The 21,028-nt window shown below is 48.3% G+C and overlaps 1 protein-coding gene across 1 annotated transcript in view; it reads left to right on the top strand.

Annotated features, from left to right (window-relative positions):
• LOC128299545 (titin-like) overlaps positions 1–21,028 on the top strand; it is a 30,546-nt gene that overhangs the window by 6,702 nt on the left and 2,816 nt on the right. Inside the window, exons 9-16 of the mRNA XM_053035544.1 lie at positions 512–12,431; positions 14,406–14,421; positions 14,672–15,897; positions 16,444–16,998; positions 17,609–18,625; positions 18,803–19,629; positions 19,775–19,787; positions 19,947–20,546. Of these exons, the coding sequence (XP_052891504.1) occupies positions 512–12,431; positions 14,406–14,421; positions 14,672–15,897; positions 16,444–16,998; positions 17,609–18,625; positions 18,803–19,629; positions 19,775–19,787; positions 19,947–20,546 (16,174 nt within the window). The remainder of the gene's footprint in view (positions 1–511; positions 12,432–14,405; positions 14,422–14,671; positions 15,898–16,443; positions 16,999–17,608; positions 18,626–18,802; positions 19,630–19,774; positions 19,788–19,946; positions 20,547–21,028) is intronic.

The following is a 21,028-nucleotide window of genomic DNA, read 5'->3' as shown; positions in this document are numbered from 1 at the left end:
CGCAGCGGATAATTATTTTCGTAGTAATGAAAATAATATGGCACATTTGTGTCAGAATTTGAGCGACAATTTGAATGTTTTGATAATGTCTTGGAAAAGAAGACAAACTAAAAGCATTGACATCAGTGAAACTTTATCATCTACTACTCTTGACTCAATGAAGACAAGCGTAATCGAAATCAGAAAAACAATTGAAAGTAGATCGCCTACACTCAACGTGGAAGAACCGCTTAGTGCATTGGAGCACACAATCAACGAGCTTGTGGGTCAGCCTATGCAAATGCAAAGCATCGAGCTTGTGAACGCCATTGCATCGCCGATCGCGAAGGTGACCGAGACATTGAAGAACATCGATCTGCAATCGGCTCATGTAGAGCCAACCGTAGTGTTGGAGGACTGTTTGCTCCAAATGTGCGAGTCATTCGAAAAGGCGCAGTTCGAACACTCTGTGGAACAGGCGAAGGAAAGCACTGCTCATAGCAAACTGCTTGAGACGGTTACTCATGTACAGCATGACATTCGCGAGAGTATCCAGCATGAGAAGGACACCCGAGCAAAGGCATCGCAGATGCAACAAGGAGCTCTGGATTCACTGAGGCAATCGTTGTCTGATGTCCAACAACTCATCAAGACGGAGATTGTAGTGAAAGATGTTTCGAAGCCGTTGTTCGCTTTGGAGAGTACGATCAACGAGCTTGTGGGTCAGCCTATGCAGATGCAAAGCATCGAGCTTGTGAACGCCATTGCATCGCCGATCGCGAAGGTGACCGAGACATTGAAGAACATCGACCTGCAATCGGCTCATGTAGAGCCGACGGTAGTGTTGGAGGACTGTTTGCTCCAAATGTGCGAGTCATTCGAAAAGGCGCAGTTCGAACACTCTGTGGAACAGGCGAAGGAAAGCACTGCTCATAGCAAACTGCTTGAGACGGTTACTCATGTACAGCATGACATTCGCGAGAGTATCCAGCATGAGAAGGACACCCGAGCAAAGGCATCGCAGATGCAACAAGGAGCTCTGGATTCACTGAGGCAATCGTTATCTGATGTCCAACAACTCATCAAGACGGAGATTGTAGTGAAAGATGTTTCGAAGCCGTTGTTCGCTTTGGAGAGTACGATCAACGAGCTGGTGGGTCAGCCTATGCAGATGCAAAGCATCGAGCTTGTGAACGCCATTGCATCGCCGATCGCGAAGGTGACCGAGACATTGAAGAACATCGATCTGCAATCGGCTCATGTAGAGCCAACCGTAGTGTTGGAGGACTGTTTGCTCCAAATGTGCGAGTCATTCGAAAAGGCGCAGTTCGAACACTCTGTGGAACAGGCGAAGGAAAGCACTGCTCATAACAAACTGCTTGAGACGGTTACTCATGTACAGCATGACATTCGCGAGAGTATCCAGCATGAGAAGGACACCCGAGCAAAGGCATCGCAGATGCAACAAGGAGCTCTGGATTCACTGAGGCAATCGTTATCTGATGTCCAACAACTCATCAAGACGGAGATTGTAGTGAAAGATGTTTCGAAGCCGTTGTTCGCTTTGGAGAGTACGATCAACGAGCTTGTGGGTCAGCCTATGCAGATGCAAAGCATCGAGCTTGTGAACGCCATTGCATCGCCGATCGCGAAGGTGACCGAGACATTGAAGAACATCGATCTGCAATCGGCTCATGTAGAGCCAACCGTAGTGTTGGAGGACTGTTTGCTCCAAATGTGCGAGTCATTCGAAAAGGCGCAGTTCGAACACTCTGTGGAACAGGCGAAGGAAAGCACTGCTCATAGCAAACTGCTTGAGACGGTTACTCATGTACAGCATGACATTCGCGAGAGTATCCAGCATGAGAAGGACACCAGAGCAAAGGCATCGCAGATGCAACAAGGAGCTCTGGATTCACTGAGGCAATCGTTGTCTGATGTCCAACAACTCATCAAGACGGAGATTGTAGTGAAAGATGTTTCGAAGCCGTTGTTCGCTTTGGAGAGTACGATCAACGAGCTTGTGGGTCAGCCTATGCAGATGCAAAGCATCGAGCTTGTGAACGCCATTGCATCGCCGATCGCGAAGGTGACCGAGACATTGAAGAACATCGACCTGCAATCGGCTCATGTAGAGCCAACCGTAGTGTTGGAGGACTGTTTGCTCCAAATGTGCGAGTCATTCGAAAAGGCGCAGTTCGAACACTCTGTGGAACAGGCGAAGGAAAGCACTGCTCATAGCAAACTGCTTGAGACGGTTACTCATGTACAGCATGACATTCGCGAGAGTATCCAGCATGAGAAGGACACCAGAGCAAAGGCATCACAGATGCAACAAGGAGCTCTGGATTCACTGCGGCAATCGTTGTCTGATGTCCAACAACTCATCAAGACGGAGATTGTAGTGAAAGATGTTTCGAAGCCGTTGTTCGCTTTGGAGAGTACGATCAACGAGCTGGTGGGTCAGCCTATGCAGATGCAAAGCATCGAGCTTGTGAACGCCATTGCATCGCCGATCGCGAAGGTGACCGAGACATTGAAGAACATCGACCTGCAATCGGCTCATGTAGAGCCAACCGTAGTGTTGGAGGACTGTTTGCTCCAAATGTGCGAGTCATTCGAAAAGGCGCAGTTCGAACACTCTGTGGAACAGGCGAAGGAAAGCACTGCTCATAGCAAACTGCTTGAGACGGTTACTCATGTACAGCATGACATTCGCGAGAGTATCCAGCATGAGAAGGACACCAGAGCAAAGGCATCGCAGATGCAACAAGGAACTCTGGATTCACTGAGGCAATCGTTGTCTGATGTCCAACAACTCATCAAGACGGAGATTGTAGTGAAAGATGTTTCGAAGCCGTTGTTCGCTTTGGAGAGTACGATCAACGAGCTGGTGGGTCAGCCTATGCAGATGCAAAGCATCGAGCTTGTGAACGCCATTGCATCGCCGATCGCGAAGGTGACCGAGACATTGAAGAACATCGACCTGCAATCGGCTCATGTAGAGCCAACCGTAGTGTTGGAGGACTGTTTGCTCCAAATGTGCGAGTCATTCGAAAAGGCGCAGTTCGAACACTCTGTGGAACAGGCGAAGGAAAGCACTGCTCATAGCAAACTGCTTGAGACGGTTACTCATGTACAGCATGACATTCGCGAGAGTATCCAGCATGAGAAGGACACCAGAGCAAAGGCATCGCAGATGCAACAAGGAGCTCTGGATTCACTGAGGCAATCGTTGTCTGATGTCCAACAACTCATCAAGACGGAGGTTGTAGTGAAAGATGTTTCGAAGCCGTTGTTCGCTTTGGAGAGTACGATCAACGAGCTGGTGGGTCAGCCTATGCAGATGCAAAGCATCGAGCTTGTGAACGCCATTGCATCGCCGATCGCGAAGGTGACCGAGACATTGAAGAACATCGACCTGCAATCGGCTCATGTAGAGCCAACCGTAGTGTTGGAGGACTGTTTGCTCCAAATGTGCGAGTCATTCGAAAAGGCGCAGTTCGAACACTCTGTGGAACAGGCGAAGGAAAGCACTGCTCATAGCAAACTGCTTGAGACGGTTACTCATGTACAGCATGACATTCGCGAGAGTATCCAGCATGAGAAGGACACCAGAGCAAAGGCATCGCAGATGCAACAAGGAGCTCTGGATTCACTGAGGCAATCGTTGTCTGATATCCAACAACTCATCAAGACGGAGATTGTAGTGAAAGATGTTTCGAAGCCGTTGTTCGCTTTGGAGAGTACGATCAACGAGCTGGTGGGTCAGCCTATGCAGATGCAAAGCATCGAGCTTGTGAACGCCATTGCATCGCCGATCGCGAAGGTGACCGAGACATTAAAGAACATCGACCTGCAATCGGCTCATGTAGAGCCAACCGTAGTGTTGGAGGACTGTTTGCTCCAAATGTGTGAGTCATTCGAAAAGGCGCAGTTCGAACACTCTGTGGAACAGGCGAAGGAAAGCACTGCTCATAGCAAACTGCTTGAGACGGTTACTCATGTACAGCATGACATTCGCGAGAGTATCCAGCATGAGAAGGACACCAGAGCAAAGGCATCGCAGATGCAACAAGGAGCTCTGGATTCACTGAGGCAATCGTTGTCTGATGTCCAACAACTCATCAAGACGGAGATTGTAGTGAAAGATGTTTCGAAGCCGTTGTTCGCTTTGGAGAGTACGATCAACGAGCTGGTGGGTCAGCCTATGCAGATGCAAAGCATCGAGCTTGTGAACGCCATTGCATCGCCGATCGCGAAGGTGACCGAGACATTGAAGAACATCGACCTGCAATCGGCTCATGTAGAGCCAACCGTAGTGTTGGAGGACTGTTTGCTCCAAATGTGTGAGTCATTCGAAAAGGCGCAGTTCGAACACTCTGTGGAACAGGCGAAGGAAAGCACTGCTCATAGCAAACTGCTTGAGACGGTTACTCATGTACAGCATGACATTCGCGAGAGTATCCAGCATGAGAAGGACACCAGAGCAAAGGCATCGCAGATGCAACAAGGAGCTCTGGATTCACTGAGGCAATCGTTGTCTGATGTCCAACAACTCATCAAGACGGAGATTGTAGTGAAAGATGTTTCGAAGCCGTTGTTCGCTTTGGAGAGTACGATCAACGAGCTGGTGGGTCAGCCTATGCAGATGCAAAGCATCGAGCTTGTGAACGCCATTGCATCGCCGATCGCCAAAGTGACCGAGACATTGAAGAACATCGACCTGCAATCGGCTCATGTAGAGCCGACGGTAGTGTTGGAGGACTGTTTGCTCCAAATGTGCGAGTCATTCGAAAAGGCGCAGTTCGAACACTCTGTGGAACAGGCGAAGGAAAGCACTGCTCATAGCAAACTGCTTGAGACGGTTACTCATGTACAGCATGACATTCGCGAGAGTATCCAGCATGAGAAGGACACCAGAGCAAAGGCATCGCAGATGCAACAAGGAGCTCTGGATTCACTGAGGCAATCGTTGTCTGATGTCCAACAACTCATCAAGACGGAGATTGTAGTGAAAGATGTTTCGAAGCCGTTGTTCGCTTTGGAGAGTACGATCAACGAGCTTGTGGGTCAGCCTATGCAGATGCAAAGCATCGAGCTTGTGAACGCCATTGCATCGCCGATCGCGAAGGTGACCGAGACATTGAAGAACATCGACCTGCAATCGGCTCATGTAGAGCCGACGGTAGTGTTGGAGGACTGTTTGCTCCAAATGTGCGAGTCATTCGAAAAGGCGCAGTTCGAACACTCTGTGGAACAGGCGAAGGAAAGCACTGCTCATAGCAAACTGCTTGAGACGGTTACTCATGTACAGCATGACATTCGCGAGAGTATCCAGCATGAGAAGGACACCAGAGCAAAGGCATCGCAGATGCAACAAGGAGCTCTGGATTCACTGAGGCAATCGTTGTCTGATGTCCAACAACTCATCAAGACGGAGATTGTAGTGAAAGATGTTTCGAAGCCGTTGTTCGCTTTGGAGAGTACGATCAACGAGCTGGTGGGTCAGCCTATGCAGATGCAAAGCATCGAGCTTGTGAACGCCATTGCATCGCCGATCGCCAAGGTGACCGAGACATTGAAGAACATCGACCTGCAATCGGCTCATGTAGAGCCGACGGTAGTGTTGGAGGACTGTTTGCTCCAAATGTGCGAGTCATTCGAAAAGGCGCAGTTCGAACACTCTGTGGAACAGGCGAAGGAAAGCACTGCTCATAGCAAACTGCTTGAGACGGTTACTCATGTACAGCATGACATTCGCGAGAGTATCCAGCATGAGAAGGACACCAGAGCAAAGGCATCGCAGATGCAACAAGGAGCTCTGGATTCACTGAGGCAATCGTTGTCTGATGTCCAACAACTCATCAAGACGGAGATTGTAGTGAAAGATGTTTCGAAGCCGTTGTTCGCTTTGGAGAGTACGATCAACGAGCTTGTGGGTCAGCCTATGCAGATGCAAAGCATCGAGCTTGTGAACGCCATTGCATCGCCGATCGCGAAGGTGACCGAGACATTGAAGAACATCGACCTGCAATCGGCTCATGTAGAGCCAACCGTAGTGTTGGAGGACTGTTTGCTCCAAATGTGCGAGTCATTCGAAAAGGCGCAGTTCGAACACTCTGTGGAACAGGCGAAGGAAAGCACTGCTCATAGCAAACTGCTTGAGACGGTTACTCATGTACAGCATGACATTCGTGAGAGTATCCAGCAGGAGAGAAAGGGCAGAGAAAATTATAAATTGGAATTACTGAAGGCGGTTGATGTAGACCAATTGGAATTAAAGGAAAATAATTTGGTAGTTCAAAAACGCGGAGAAGCTGGAGAACAGCAGATAGATCTAGAGGTTAAGAAAATAATCGAAGAGGACATCAAAAATCCGCCCAAAGCTGAAGAAATTTCGAAGAGAGAGGTAGAGGAAGAAGCTATGAAATATCAGAGCGAAACAGAATCAACGAAGACGCAGGAGGAGAATGAAATCCAAAAGAAGAAAGCTGAAGATGAATGTAAAAAGAAGCAGGGAAATAAAGAAGCTACACAAACGAAGAAGTCCGATAAAGAGATCAAGAAAAAGAAGGTAGACGACGAACTAAAGGGAAAACAGGAAGTGGAAGAAATAACAAAGAAAAAGGCCGAAGGAGAAGATACGGAAAAGATGGTAGAAGAGGAAGCCATGAAGAAGCAGGAAGAAGAAGAAATTGAGAAAAAGAAGAATGCAGTAGAAGAAACTCAGAAGAAGAAAACAGACGAAGAGGCAAAGAGGATACAGGAAGAAGCAGCAAAGGTAAAAGCTGAAGAAGTGGCCAAACACAAGAAGGCAGAAGAGGAAGCCAAAAATAAGCAGAAAGAAGAAGAGGCCATAAAAAAGAAGGTGGAGGAAGAAACAAGAAAGAAACAGGAAAACGAGGAAGGGGCAAAGAAGAAGGCTGAAGAAGAGAAGAAGCAGAAGGCAGAGGAAGAGGCAAAGAATAAGCAAGAAGAAGAAGAAGCTACAAAGAAGAAGAAAGCTGAAGAAAAGGATGAGAAGAAGGCAGCGGAACAAATAAAGAAGAAAGAAGAGGAGAAAGCAGCTAAGAAAAAGGTCGAAGAAGAGACCAAGATGAAGAAGGCGGAAGAAGAAGCTAAAAAGAAACAGGAAGAGGCAAAGAAAAAGAAGATGGAAGAAGAGGCTTTAAAGAAGCAGGAAGAGGAAGAAGCTAAGAAAAAGAAGGAGGCAGAAGAAGAGGCTAAGAAAAAGAAGATAGAGGAAGAGGCTAAGAAGAAGAAGGCAGATGAAGAGACAAAGAGGAAACAGGAAGAGGAGAAAGCAGCTAAAGAAAAGAACGAAGAAGAGACCAAGAAGAAGATGGCCGAAGAGGAAGCTAAGAAGAAGGCAGAAGAGGAAGCCAAAAAGAAGCAGGAAGAGGAAGCCAAACAGAAGCAGGAAGAGGAGGAAGTAAAGAAGAATAAAAAGGCTGAGGAAGAGGCTAAGAAGAAGAAGGCAGAAGAGGACGCCAATAAGAAACGGGAAGAGGAAGAGGAAAAGAAAAAGAAGATGGATGAGGAGGCAAAGAAGAAGGCAGAAGATGAGGCATTAAAGAAACAGGAGGAGGAAGAAGCAGCGAAGAAGAAAGCCGAAGAAGAGGCTAAAAAGATGAAAGCTGTAGAAGACGCCAAAAAGAAGCAGGAAGAAAAAGAAGCTAAAGAAAAGAAGAAAGCTGATGAAGCGGCTAAGAAGAAAAAAGAGGAAGAAGAGGCAAAACAGAAGAAAACAGCGGAAGAGGCAAAGAAAAAACAAGAAGAGGAGGAAACAGCAAGGAAAAAGGCCGAAGAAGAAGCCAAAACGAAAAAAGCAAAGGAAGAAGCTAAGAAGAAGGCAGAGGAAGATGCTAAGAGGAAACAGGAAGAGGAAGAAACAACTAAGCAAAAGGCTGACCAAGAGGCTAAGAAGAAGGCGGATGAAGAGGCAAAAAGGAAACAGGAAGAGGAGAAAGCAGCTAAAGAAAAAGCCGAAGAAGAGACCAAGAAAAAGAAGGCAGAACAGGAAGCTAATAATAAACAAAGAGAAGAAGAAGCCAAGAAGAAAAAGACTGAGGACGAAGCTAAGAAGAAGCAAGAAGAGGAAGAAGCAACGAAAAAGAAGAAGGCTGAAGAAAAGGCCAAAAAGGCAGAAGAGGAAGCCAAGAAAAAGCAGGAAGAGGAAGAAGTAAAGAAGAAGAAAAAGGCTGAGGAAGAGGCTAAGAAGAAGAAGGTAGAGGAAGAAGCAGCAAAGGAAAAAGCTGAGGCAGAGGCGAAGAAGAAGAAGGCAGAAGAGGAAGCCAAAAAGAAGCAGGAAGAGGAGGAAGTAAAGAAGAAGGAAAAGGCTGAGGAAGAGGCTAAGAAGAAGAAGGCAGAAGAGGACGCTAATAAGAAACGGGAAGAGGAAGAGACAAAGAAAAAGAAGATGGAAGAGGAGGCAAAGAAGAAGAATGCAGAAGATGAGGCATTAAAGAAACAGGAAGAAGAAGAAGCAGCAAAGAAGAAAGCCGAGGAAGAGGCTAAGAAGAAGAAGGCAGAAGCGGAAGCCAAGAAGAAGCAGGAAGAGGAAGCTAGGAAGATGCAGGAAGAGGAAGCCAAAAAGAAGCAGGAAGAGGAGGAAGTAAAGAAGAAGAAAAAGGCTGAGGAAGAGGCTAAGAAGAAGAAGGCAGAAGAGGACGCTAATAAGAAACGAGAAGAGGAAGAGACAAAGAAAAAGAAGATGGAAGAGGAGGCAAAGAAGAAGAAGGCAGAAGATGAGGCATTAAAGAAACAGGAAGAGGAAAAAGCAGCGAAGAAGAAAGCTGAAGAAGAGGCTAAGAAGAAAAAGGCAGAAGAGGAAGCCAAGAAGAAGCAGGAAGAGGAAGAGGCACACAGAAGGAAGAAAGAAGAAGAGGCAAAGAAGAAGAAGGTAGAGGAAGAGGCAGCAAAGGAAAAAGCTGAAGCAGAGGCGAAGAAAAAGAAGGCAGAAGAGGAAGCCAAAAAGAAGCAGGAAGAGGAAGCCAGAAAGAAGCAGGAAGAGGAAGAAGTAAAGAAAAAGAAAAAGGCAGAGGACGAGGCTAAGAAAAAGAAGGCAGAAGAGGACGCCAATAAGAAACGGGAAGAGGAAGAGGCAAAGAAAAAGAAGATGGAGGAGGAGGAGGCAAAGAAGAAGAAGGCAGAAGATGAGGCGTTAAAAAAACAGGAAGAGGAAAAAGCAGCAAAGAAGAAAGCTGAAGAAGAGGCTAAGAAGAAAAAGGCAGAAGCGGAAGCCAAGAAGAAGCAGGAAGAGGAAGCTAAAAAGAAGAAGGAAGAGGAAGCCAAAAAGAAGCAGGAAGAGGAAGCCAAAAAGAAGCAGGAAGAGGAAGAAGTAAAGAAAAAGAAAAAGGCTGAGGACGAGGCTAAGAAGAAGGCAGAAGAGGACGCTAATAAGAAACGGGAAGAGGAAGAGGCAAAGAAAAAGAAGATGGAGGAGGAGGAGGCAAAGAAGAAGAAGGCAGAAGATGAGGCATTAAAGAAACAGGAAGAGGAAAAAGCAGCGAAGAAGAAAGCTGAAGAAGAGGCTAAGAAGAAAAAGGCAGAAGCGGAAGCCAAGAAGAAGCAGGAAGAGGAAGCTAGAAAGAAGCAGGAAGAGGAAGCCAAAAAGAAGCAGGAAGAAGAGGAAGAAAAGAAGAAGAAAAAGGCTGAGGAAGAGGCTAAGAAGAAGAAGGCAGAAGAGGACGCTAATAAGAAACGGGAAGAGGAAGAGACAAAGAAAAAGAAGATGGAAGAGGAGGCAAAGAAGAAGAATGCAGAAGATGAGGCATTAAAGAAACAGAAGGAGGAAGAAGCAGCAAAGAAGAAAGCCGAAGAAGAGGCTAAGAAAAAGAAGGCAGAAGCGGAAGCCAAGAAGAAGCAGGAAGAGGAAGAGGCAAAGAAAAAGAAGAAGGAAGAACAGTCTAAGAAGCAAATGGAAGAAGAAGAGGCAAAGAGGAAACAGGAAGAGGATGAGGTAGCAAAGAAGAAGGCCAAAGAAGAAGCCAAGAAAAAGAAGGCAGAAGAGGAAGCCAAGAGAAAGCAAGAAGAAGAAGAAACGGCTAAGAATAAGAAGAAGGAGGAGGAAGAAGCGAAGAAAAAGAAGGCTGATGAGGAAGCCAGAAAGAAGCAGGAAGAGGAAGAAGTAAAGAAAAAGAAAAAAGCTGAGGACGAGGCTAAGAAAAAGAAGGCAGAAGAGGATGCCAATAATAAACGGGAAGAGGAAGAGGCAAAGAAAAAGAAGATGGAGGAGAAGGAGGCTAAGAAGAAGAAGGCAGAAGATGAGGCATTACAGAAACAGGAAGACGATGTTAGAAGACAAGAAGCCCATGAGGGAGTCAAGAAAAAGAAGATTGAGGAAGAGAAGACGAAGAAAGAAGAAGAGAAAGAAGCTAAACGAAAGAAGACTGAGGAAATCGCTCTGAAGAAACAGGAGGCGGAGTTTGCTAGAATGAATCTAAATGCAATCAGTGCGCAATCAACAACATCTATCCGGGAGGGAGTGTTTCTTTCTGACGCTTCCAACAACCGTAATGCAAAGTTGATTATTAAAATCCAAAAGCTGTTCGACAATTTCCATCAAATGTTGTTGGAAATCAAGCGTATGTTCTTGACAAATAATGCTGGTAAAAACCTGTCCGCTGAACTAAGAAACGTGAAGCTTAGCCTCATGACCTCCGAGGACCTAGAGTTTTATGATGTTGAAATGCCGCTTCTGAAGCTTTTCCATACACCGATAGCTACATTCATCGACATATTATCCCGAATTGATCTGTACTCGGAACAACCCGAAACATGGAAAGCATTGGAAGATGGTGTGCTGCAAGTGCTTGAATCATTTATGCAACTGCAGCAGAGAAGTGAACACCTGCAAGGAACAGAATGGCGAGCAGTGTATACGTTCTACAAAACCATAATAGTACTTTTGACTGAAACTAGACAATGCATTTATCAGCGACGATCTACGCAAGCGGAAACCGAGCTTGCATTGAGCAAAACGAATGTGGAGCTACAACTGTTGCAAAAGGATCTCGAGTATATTCGGTTAAACTCAACCGATCGAGCAGATTTTGCATCCAAAACCGTAGAATCATACTTTGCTTTACTTTGTAGGACTTTAACCCTGTTACACCCATCAGTAGAGGCCACTATGAAGAAGCCATCGTACTCGACATGTGTGAACATTTTGCTACAGCTTGCCGTGCCCGTGCACGATCTGGTAAAGGAATTGCCTTCGGGCACGAGCTGGACTGTGGAGTTTGTAACTCCAGCGCTGAAGCATAACTTGAGACAGTTGTATCGCGTCGTTTCTTTAATGTCCCAGCAACATATCACCAGAATACGCAACGAGCGCGAAGTTACGATCGTGGAGGAGTTAAGACGACATTTGTTGAGTTTAGATAAGGTATTGAAGGCACTACTTGATCTGCATAGTAAGGTAGAAATGCAGAAGGAGCTTCTAGACACCATACGTCGGAACTTGATTACGTTAAAGAGTGTCATGATGCAGGTTAGGACGGATTACTGTATACCGTCGCTAGTGGAGAAAGACGATCAGTTGCTATCGGCCTTTGAGATGGTGGTTGAAAAATTGACGATTAACCCACTGCAGCTAGACTCCGTGGAGTATCTTCGATTGCTAGCAGAATCTCTGGAGAAACACTGCGACATTATGCGCAGACTGAGTAACAATGTCACAATTTCCGATTGGTTGTTGCGCTATCAGCTGCAGTTGCTGAAGATTTTCGACACGATCGAGTTTTGTCTGAGCGAGGAACAGTTTATAGTGATAGGTAGCAAGGAGAAGTACACACGCACCAGCACGCAAGATGCGATACATGCTGTGAAGCAGATGATAACGCACTATAAGATCACTAGCAGTCAGCAACAGCAAGTGCGCCGTGAGCAAGCACCGGAACCAACCCATATTAAGGTGATTGCGGCCCGCCAGGGGCTCACAGACACGCCCGAACCTGTGGCGCGAAGTGTCCAGGAAAGAAGTCCTAGACGTGCGCCGGATGTTAGACAACAGCGCTCCGACACTGTACGACGCCATGCCACCAGAAGCCCGCTCGGTATGCGGGACGATCCACCGCGCAGCTCGTCCAGATGTAGCTTGGGGGCCCTCCCGTCCAAACGTGGGCCATCGTTCGCGGTGTACCTGAAGAATGTATTCATCGAACGAGAGCACAGCTTCAAGCTGCTGTGCGTGGTACTGGATTCGGAAATCGATGTACGGTGGACGAAGGATGGTAGCGATATCACCCAAACCGGACGCTACCGAATGATGCAGAAGAACGGGCTGATTACGCTGCAGGTGGACCATGCGGAATACGAGGATACGGGCGTGTATGCGTGCCACGTTTTCAACAACTACGGCCAGTCGTTCAACAAGTGCACCGTCGAGGTGTATGATACCAGCGATGATATCATCTGCTCGTCATTCAGCATACCGCACAAAATGGGTACGTACGGTTTTCTTCTATTTTTAGCAGTGGCTGATTTGTTCAATGATGGTCTGTATCGCACGACAGCTTTTTCGGATGTCCGTCGCGCGTAGAACGCTCGGTGCGATGGATACTAATTTTATCGATCACACCGCGTCTGCCAATATTAGACAAATTAGTATTTTTGGCGATCGCGTTTGTTTGTCGCTTCGGAACAAAGCAAACATGGCATGCGAGACATGACGAAGAGTGGACAATGTTTGGCGTTTGATACAAGCAACTACCAGTGGCGAAAATATTCTTACACATAATCCGCAAAAACAGAACGGTTATGGGTAGCTTTGAGCGGATGATCATTGTAGTAGAAAGATTATTTACACAGTAGAAGATCTGTCAAAGATGATCTTGGCTTTATATCGCATTCGTATAACACAATAGGCTTTGCGATGGACCTATGAACATCATTGAACAAATCAAGTTTGCTGACCTAAATTACTAACAAGGACTAGAATAGTCTCACTGGTTATCCTGTATTATATCATTTTATTGCATTTACTTGTAGCTAGCTAATTTTCTCTTGTTTTCAGTAAATTGGTAAACATTCCGTAACCCTTCGTTTTAAGGTAACTCTCAAGACTCACTCACAGGGAACATTAATTGATCCTGTCTCTTGTACACCTGTGAGACATGAACTCTATTCAAAACTAATAATACCCACTACAATCCACGTTCGAGACGGTAGATTCATCATACAAATGATGAATATTAGCAAGTAAAGTTAAAGGATCAAAAAGCTTCTTTATACAAAACCCAACTGTACTACTTGAGAGGCACACAACATCATCAAATATTCTTTTTGAGGGAATTTTTGATGCTCTGTGTTTTCGTTTGAAATCTCTTATTAAAGCACTTACTACTGCGGCTCGTAATAAAAGTCACGCATTTGGCATTACTCCATCGCATTGCAGAATGCTTCGGATGATGTAAAGCTTGTTTTGGGCATCGTACCCAAAAATATCTCGTAGTAATTTGATCCGTTTGTTATTGGTGAGCAACCAACATGTAGAAGACAAGACAAAAAAAAAACGCTTCGGCTTACCTGTGACGTGTCAGTTGACGCTTCTTCGTCAATTGCAAATGATAGTGAACAAAGAAATGCCACAAAGGGCATCGATAGTACTGCAGGCTAGCAAAAACCCGATATAGTCCAACATCGTTATTGATCAAATCGAGCTACGAAATGTTATGTAAACCCATTTCAAGTCATACCATCCGTTAAACATGATGTGCGCCATCTTGCACGATGTACATCCCAGCCCGCCGAATGGCCCGATGGTGCGTTTTGCGCTAGGCACGCACCCACCAACCTGCCGTACACTACGCAGTGCGTGTGTCATTGAATCAATGAGTATTGACCTACTAAGCATAGCGGTCTCCTCCTTCGACCATGCTAAATAGGCTAATCAACCTCCCTTTCAGTTGAATTTGGGCTATAAATATAGTTGTCAATGTTGATCGAGCCGACGGGGGCACACGGTGACCGTTCGATCGAGCCTAGCATTCGTTCTTGGCACGGTCGCTCGTTCGGCGGAAGAAAATCGGTACAACCCGATCGGATGTGACATAGTTGCGACGCGAGAATACCTGCAACCGTAGCACGCACTGCACGAGTTTAGGCCTCGCGCAAACATTTTCCTGCACCGGTGTACGATTTGTGTCCGATTCGTAACCACCGTACCGAGAAAGGTGCATGAAAATTGAACTGTCCTGTACGCTGTGAAGTGCGCTTCACTTCTCCGACAGCTTTCGCCTGTACAGTGTGTCGTCACGGTCTCGCTGTGGTCCGAGGTTGGCTATCACGTTTGCTAGTGGATCATATTTTTGGTGCATTGAAAAGATTTGTCCGGTGGTTGCTCTGGACGCACGGTTTTCTCGCAGTGGTTCGCACATTCTTCTAATATCTGTCCAATTTCCTTCCCATACTCGCCACAGATTCCCGACCTGGAACGTGCGCTGGTTTTGCGGTGTTTGGTGTAGTGTCGATCGATCGTAAGCGATCGGGACGTCGCTGATCGCCTGCAAGGGTGTATCGACTCTGTGTGTGTGCGCGCGCGCCAGTGCGAGTGTTTGGTGTGGAACGCCCAGCACTGCTGCACGCTCTGGTGGTAAAGTGGGTAAAGGGTTATCCTAGAGGGGCCGGGTAGTGTGTGTGTGTGTGTGTGTACGTGATTGCTCCGTGCTAGTTCTGCTAGTTCCAGCACATTCGCAAACATGACGGGCAGACGGGAGCGGCGCTCACGCTCGAAAAAGAACCAGCCGGAGGAACCGGTGCAGGTGGAGGTAACACCGGCCGAACCGACGATGCTGGATCTGCTCAAGATTCCTGGCCGGGGTGATTCGCCGCGCGATTTTCGCAGCTTGCATCGCGAAAAGTCCCCATTCGAAATAGGTGAGAGACCGGACGTGCAGGTCGCGTCCCAGAAAGCCATCATCGACAAGGCGCTCGTGATGGATATCTCGGGCGGTGTGACGAACGTGGACGAGTACATCTCGCTGTTCTTCACCGACTCGTGCTCGCTGGATCCGGCCAGCTGCGGTGACATATCGACCGTCAAGGTGGTCGTCGTCGAGGAGGAAATGGCCGAACCCGAACCACCGAAACCGGCCGAGGAGCACTCCAAAACCGAGGCGGAAGCCGCGGCCGAGCTGGCCCGCATACAGGAGGAGGAAGAAGGTAAGTCCGCGAAGGAACCGACACCGCCGCCACCGCCACCGCCAGAGCCAGAACCAGAGCCAGAGCCAGAACCGGTGGAGGAGGAAGAGGAGGAAGAGGAAGAGGAGGAGGAACCCGAACCCGAACCGCCTCGGGCACCGACGCCCCCTCCACCGAAGGAGCCGACGCCCGAGCCGGAACCGATAAAGCCACCGCCCGAGCCCGAATATGACTCAGACGTAGAGCTGATACCGGTGAAGGAAGAGTTCGATCCGTCGGTGTGGAAGAGCATCGACAGTCTCGAACAGCAGCTGCAGCAGCAGGCCGAGGCAGAAGCGAAGCCCAGTGCGAAAGTGAAATCCCGTGAGGCGTCCCGCCGCGAATCGACAACAGAGATGACGGAACGGGAGCGTGACCTGGAATGGCAGCGGCAGCGCCAGATGATGCGACCACCGCTGGTCATCTCGCACCTGAAGGCACGGGCTGCCCCGAAGGGCTCGACGGTGAAGCTAACCTGCAGCATCTCCGGCCCGGGCATCACGGTGCGCTGGCTCAAGAATGGTGACCCGATCGAGAAGAGCAACAAGCACACCTTCAAGGTGAGCGAGGGTCTGCTCAGCCTCGAGATCAAGGACGTCGATACGGTCGATGCGGGCGAGTACGCCTGCATGATCAAGAACAAGAACGGTGAAACGTCCACCAGCACCACGCTAACGGTGTATGAAAATTACGAAACCAAACCTACGCCACCGACGTTCATCTCCATCAAAGGTAACCAAATGCTAGTAGGGTAGTAGGCTAGTGTACACTTGTGTTTATGATCCCGGCTCCAGTGCTCGCGCCAGGATGTAGTTCTTTTCCTAGTCATGTTCGGAGCGGAAGTGTGACCAAGGGGGAGGTCCCTTGTGTCCACCCTTTTGTGTATGTGTGTTTGAATGTGTAACTGCGCTTCCGTGTAGGTCGCTGTGCTCTGTTCTGTAGCGTACTTCGTCCGTTGCATCAGTCAATCAACCGAAGCTATCACTAAAGCTGTGTTTGTGTCTTTGTTCGTGATAGTCGATTGGTCGGTGGATTCTAATTCGATGTATTGTATTATTTTACTAATACATTAAGATGATGTTTCACTAGAGGACAAGCAGGCACCCGCGGTAGTTGCCAGTGAAGGGCAGCAGGTAGCAGAAGCTCCTGCTGCTGCCCCTGCCGAGCAGCCAGCAGCAGCAGTAGCTGTCGAGGAAGCTCCTGCCAGCGAAACTAAATCAAGCGAAGCAGCACTGCCTCCCTCCGGTGCTCCTCAACCGACATCACCTCAACCTCAAGAACCGCCCGTCGCAGAAGCACCTCCACCGGCAGCTAGTGCTGCCGAGGAACAGCCAACGGAAGCCACGGGCGAAGAAGGCGAGGCACCGATCGTACCATCGGAAGCGGGTGGCCATGCAAAACACAGACGCTTGGTACCGGAGAAGTCTCCATCGCCGCCACCGATCGGTGGGGATATGGCACGCTACTACCACAAGAAGATCCTGCACCACCGGGACAAGCTGCAATGGTCGGTGCACCTGACCAACCGGGCGATCGTGGCCGGCCACCGGCTGAAGCTGATGTGCTGTGCGACAGGATTTGATCCAACGCTGGAATGGTTTAAGGATGGCCAGCCGGTCGAATATGACGACCACATCGTCGATATGAATGACATGCACCGTGGAGCTTACGGCTGTTTATGGGTAAACGATGTCACCGTGAAGGATGCGGGCGAGTACAAGTGCAAGGCGAAGAATGGCATGGAAGAAATCGAAACCGTGTGCAAGTTGACGGTTGTCGAGCCTGTGACAACCGTGCAAACCTTTGCACCGACGTTCGTGCGCATGGTAAGAGGTAAGTAACAAAGACAGCTAAATCTATACGTGGACTTGCTAAGTATAGAACTGCCTGTACTATTTTTGGTGTAACCACCACGTTAGAATACATTACAGTTACTTGCAAACATGTGCGACCAGATTGACAAATGACAAAGCTTTCAAAACAACTGACTTGTTGAGAAGTGGTCTAGTCAAACTCAATATTAGGGAAGACTCGGGTTAAGGCTTTTTCTAGTATTTCTTAAAAGTTATCGTGGTAACTGGCTGCATTCTGAGAGGTGACCTAGGTTTCCACAACGTTACAAGACTTACTGACAATTACTCACATACTTACAATGATTGGAATAAACTAATTCCCGAAAATGACGAGTTCTCAAATATACGTTGCTCTCCTCAAGAGATACCTGAAATCTTGGCCATATTCATACCATAGGAGACTCGTTCTTCAGGTTTTTTTTGCTATAATGTCCTGCATCATAACGTCATAACAAATTGAAACTGATATAGAAGAAGGGATATTTATATATATAGTTGTATATACATGAACTGATGTACTAAGAACTTCATAACGTGTACCCCATCGCCTTGGCCTGCTTGCTAATATACTTATCCTTATATCTCTTTAGAAAACTACGACTCGTACAGCAACATACTGACGGTAGAGTTCGTGATCCGTGCCAATCCGACACCAACGCTCACGTGGTACAAAGGTATCATCAAGCTAGGTGTCTACCCGGACACGCATATGCGCATCTCGCAACACTTTGACGAAACGGCCGAACATACGATCGCATCGCTCGTGTTTTACGATCCCTCGTACACGGACAATGGCGAGTACATTTGCATCGCATCGAACAGCGTCGGTGAGGCCACGTGCAAGCACATGCTAGACTTCTGCAGCAAGGAGCAGTACTTTGAATGGCTCGCCAAGAAGCGGCCTGGTTGGTTTAAGGCGGAATCGTACATACCGGTCGAACCGGCGCCCACCTTCGGCGGCGATGAGGAGGGCGAGGAGGGCGAAGAAGAGGGCGAGGAAGAGGAGGAAGCAGAAGGTGAGGAGGGTGAAGGCCCGAGGGAACCGAAAGTAAAGCGGGCTCCCAAGCTTCCCGATGTCAAGGAGTTGCCGGAGGAGGAAACGAAAGCTGAAGCGGAAGCCCAAGCGCAAGCCGAGCGGTCCGTGCAGATAGTGGTCCCGGAACCGGACCCGGCCGCCACCAAAGCCAAGGACGCGGAACCGGAACCGGAAACGATGTACAAGCGTCGAAAGTCGCGTACGCAAGTTGCGCTGGAAGAGTTCGAACGGCGCAAAAAGTTCGATTTCGTGTCGCACATGGCGAATGTGCGTGTGGAACCGGGCAAGACGATGCGTTTAATCGCGTACGTGAAATGTCCGGAGGAGGTATCGTCCTACTGGAAGAAGGATGGGCGCGTGCTGGGCAATGGGTTACGGCTCACCCACACCACCATGCGCTGTGGAACGTGTGTGCTGGAGATCGAGAAATGCAAATATCGGGATGCCGGCACCTTTACATGCGTCGCCAAATGTCCGACGTACGGTGAGATCGAGCAAAGCTGCACGGTAGCCGTTGTCGAGAAGACGGAAATTAAGGGTGAGGCACCGGTCTTTACCCGCCCAATGCAAGGTACGCGCGTGACAAACATTTGCTGGATGGATTGCAATGATCGTCGTGACCTCGTGCAGTTGTAGCAGCATCCGCAAACGGTCAAGATCTCTCATCAAGATCTCATGATCAGTCAAGAGAAGGAACTTTTACACGAACGTCTTTTTTGGTGACGTTCCTGATTTTTTATCCTTACAGAAAAGTATGACCCGATACAGGACGAACTGACACTGGAGTGTTGTGTGCGGGGCGATCCTGAGCCGGAGACGGTGTGGATTGTGCAGGGCGTATTTATGCGCCACAACACCGGTGGTCGGCTGTACTTCCGGAAGTATCCGGACGGTCGTCAGCAGCTGAAGATCTTTCAACCTTCGAAAGAGGACAGCGGGCGGTACGTGTGTCGTGCGAAGAACAGCGTCGATAAGACGGACATGGTGTACTACATCAACTACAAGAACAGCGACGAGGATGTGCTGAAGGTGTTCGAGGAAGAGTTGCACAAAAAGTCGGAAAAGCCCATCCTGAGCCGTCATCTCCGCCCGAAGGATTGCGATTACAATCCGGAGGACGAGGCGCTGATCAAGTGGTCCGAGTCGCGCAGTCAGCATGAGAAGGACTACGATTATCGGTACAAGCTGCACTTTATCACGCAGCTGCAGGATAAGACGGTGCCGGAGGGCTCGAACCTCAAGTTCACGTGCTACGTCGATGGGAAGTTCCCGCTGTTCATGTGGTACAAGGATGAGATACCGCTCGTGCAGGGCCGCAAGTACCGCCAGAAGACGCGCCGTGACGGCAAGGTTACGCTCGAGATTGTGAACGTGACGACGGAGGACGCCGGCACGTACAAGCTCGAGGCACGTAATTACGCCGGTACCATTGAGTCGAAGTCGGTGGTTAGTGTTTATGAAAATCCGTTCACCAAATTCGTTCCCCCAATCTTTGCAAGCAACATCCTAGGTAATGAGCGTGGCGACGATGGTACAACACCATCGCCGAATAATGGCCCGGCAGCACCGCCCGGGGCCGCTTGAGCTGTTTGTCAGTTGATACTATACCTTTGCTTACTATACTGCACCAGTTCCGCTACTAATCGTTTATTCTAATCCGTTGTCAATATCTGTCAACTGTCACTACTTGTCGGTTCGTAACGGGCCGTGCACGGTACAGCGGGAAAAGAATGGTACTATGTAGGGAAGAGGGCATTTCATTTTCTGCCACAGCACAACCAGTGAGAAACTATTCTATATTCACTAAAACCGTCGGCCTAAGTCAGGCTGGATAACGTTTAGATATTTGCATGTGTTTATCTTACCATATTTTGAATGTTTTGAATTCTCAGAGTACCAGCAGGCTAGTACAAATCACTACACAGACAAACCGTGTGCTACTAACAGCACTGTCGGTGCATACACCACCACCCATCAACGTGCCTCCGCACGCTCATCGACCAGTGTCGGTTACGATCACACCAAAGTCAAAGACTACTACCGAAGACATCAACATACCGCCACCGATCAGGCGTACAGCCGCGATAGCAGGAACACGACCTTCGAGCACCGTCGGCCATTGCGTGCGTCGAGCACCTACCACAGCACGTACTATTACGGTTCTGCCCAGGGGCTTGGCCACTCGAGCCATCACGGCGAGTCGGCGGCTCGTGAGGCAACAAGCACTTCAGACATCGCGAACCAGCGACAGAGACGCAGCTACTATCATGAGCGGTTGACGACCGGAACGCGCCACGATAGAACGGCGCGAGATGTACGGAAATCGCCGAACGTTCCGGAACAGGCCCAGAGTTTGTCGGTGGAGCGGACCGAGTGGCGGACGCGGGATTGGGCCCGCATCAAGCGAACCAGTCCGGCGGTGGTTTGTGAGGTGGATGATGATACCAGCAGCGGCAAACACTCGATCGGCAGGGGCGGTAGTGTCGTGCAAGGTAAGAACCGTAACTGTTTTTTTTTTGCAAATAAGCCTAGCAACCAACTGCACCAAAAAGGGAGAAAATAATGTTCGATAGGTTCACTTAAGCATCGTACGAATAAGTGTAAACATGCAAACATTGTAAGGAAGCTTGAATGAAACTGAAAGGAGTTCTGGACTGTTGTGTATTCCGGTACATGAAACGTTAAACAAATAAGGGACAGTTATACAATGGAGGGTTGTTGTATCGCTCATAGTCACCAACTGGAGATTATGAAGACCGACAACTGTAGAATTAGTTTTGTTCGAATGAAATTTTCCTAATTCATGAGGAATTCTTTCTGATATTGATACTTCTGAGATCATGAATCTTCCTCTTTAAGCAATACCTGGCCGTTCCTGAATAAATTAAAAAAAAAATCTTCCTCTTTATCGTAACGACAACCTCAAGAAGTCTAGATGCCTGATATATCTGGCATTCTTTGACTTTTTTTTATA

This window comes from Anopheles moucheti, chromosome 2 (genome assembly GCF_943734755.1).
Source record: "Anopheles moucheti chromosome 2, idAnoMoucSN_F20_07, whole genome shotgun sequence".
NCBI classification, from domain to species: domain Eukaryota; kingdom Metazoa; phylum Arthropoda; class Insecta; order Diptera; family Culicidae; genus Anopheles; species Anopheles moucheti.
Note: the sequence above shows the minus strand (reverse complement) of the source record. Positions and strands in the feature narration are given on the sequence as shown.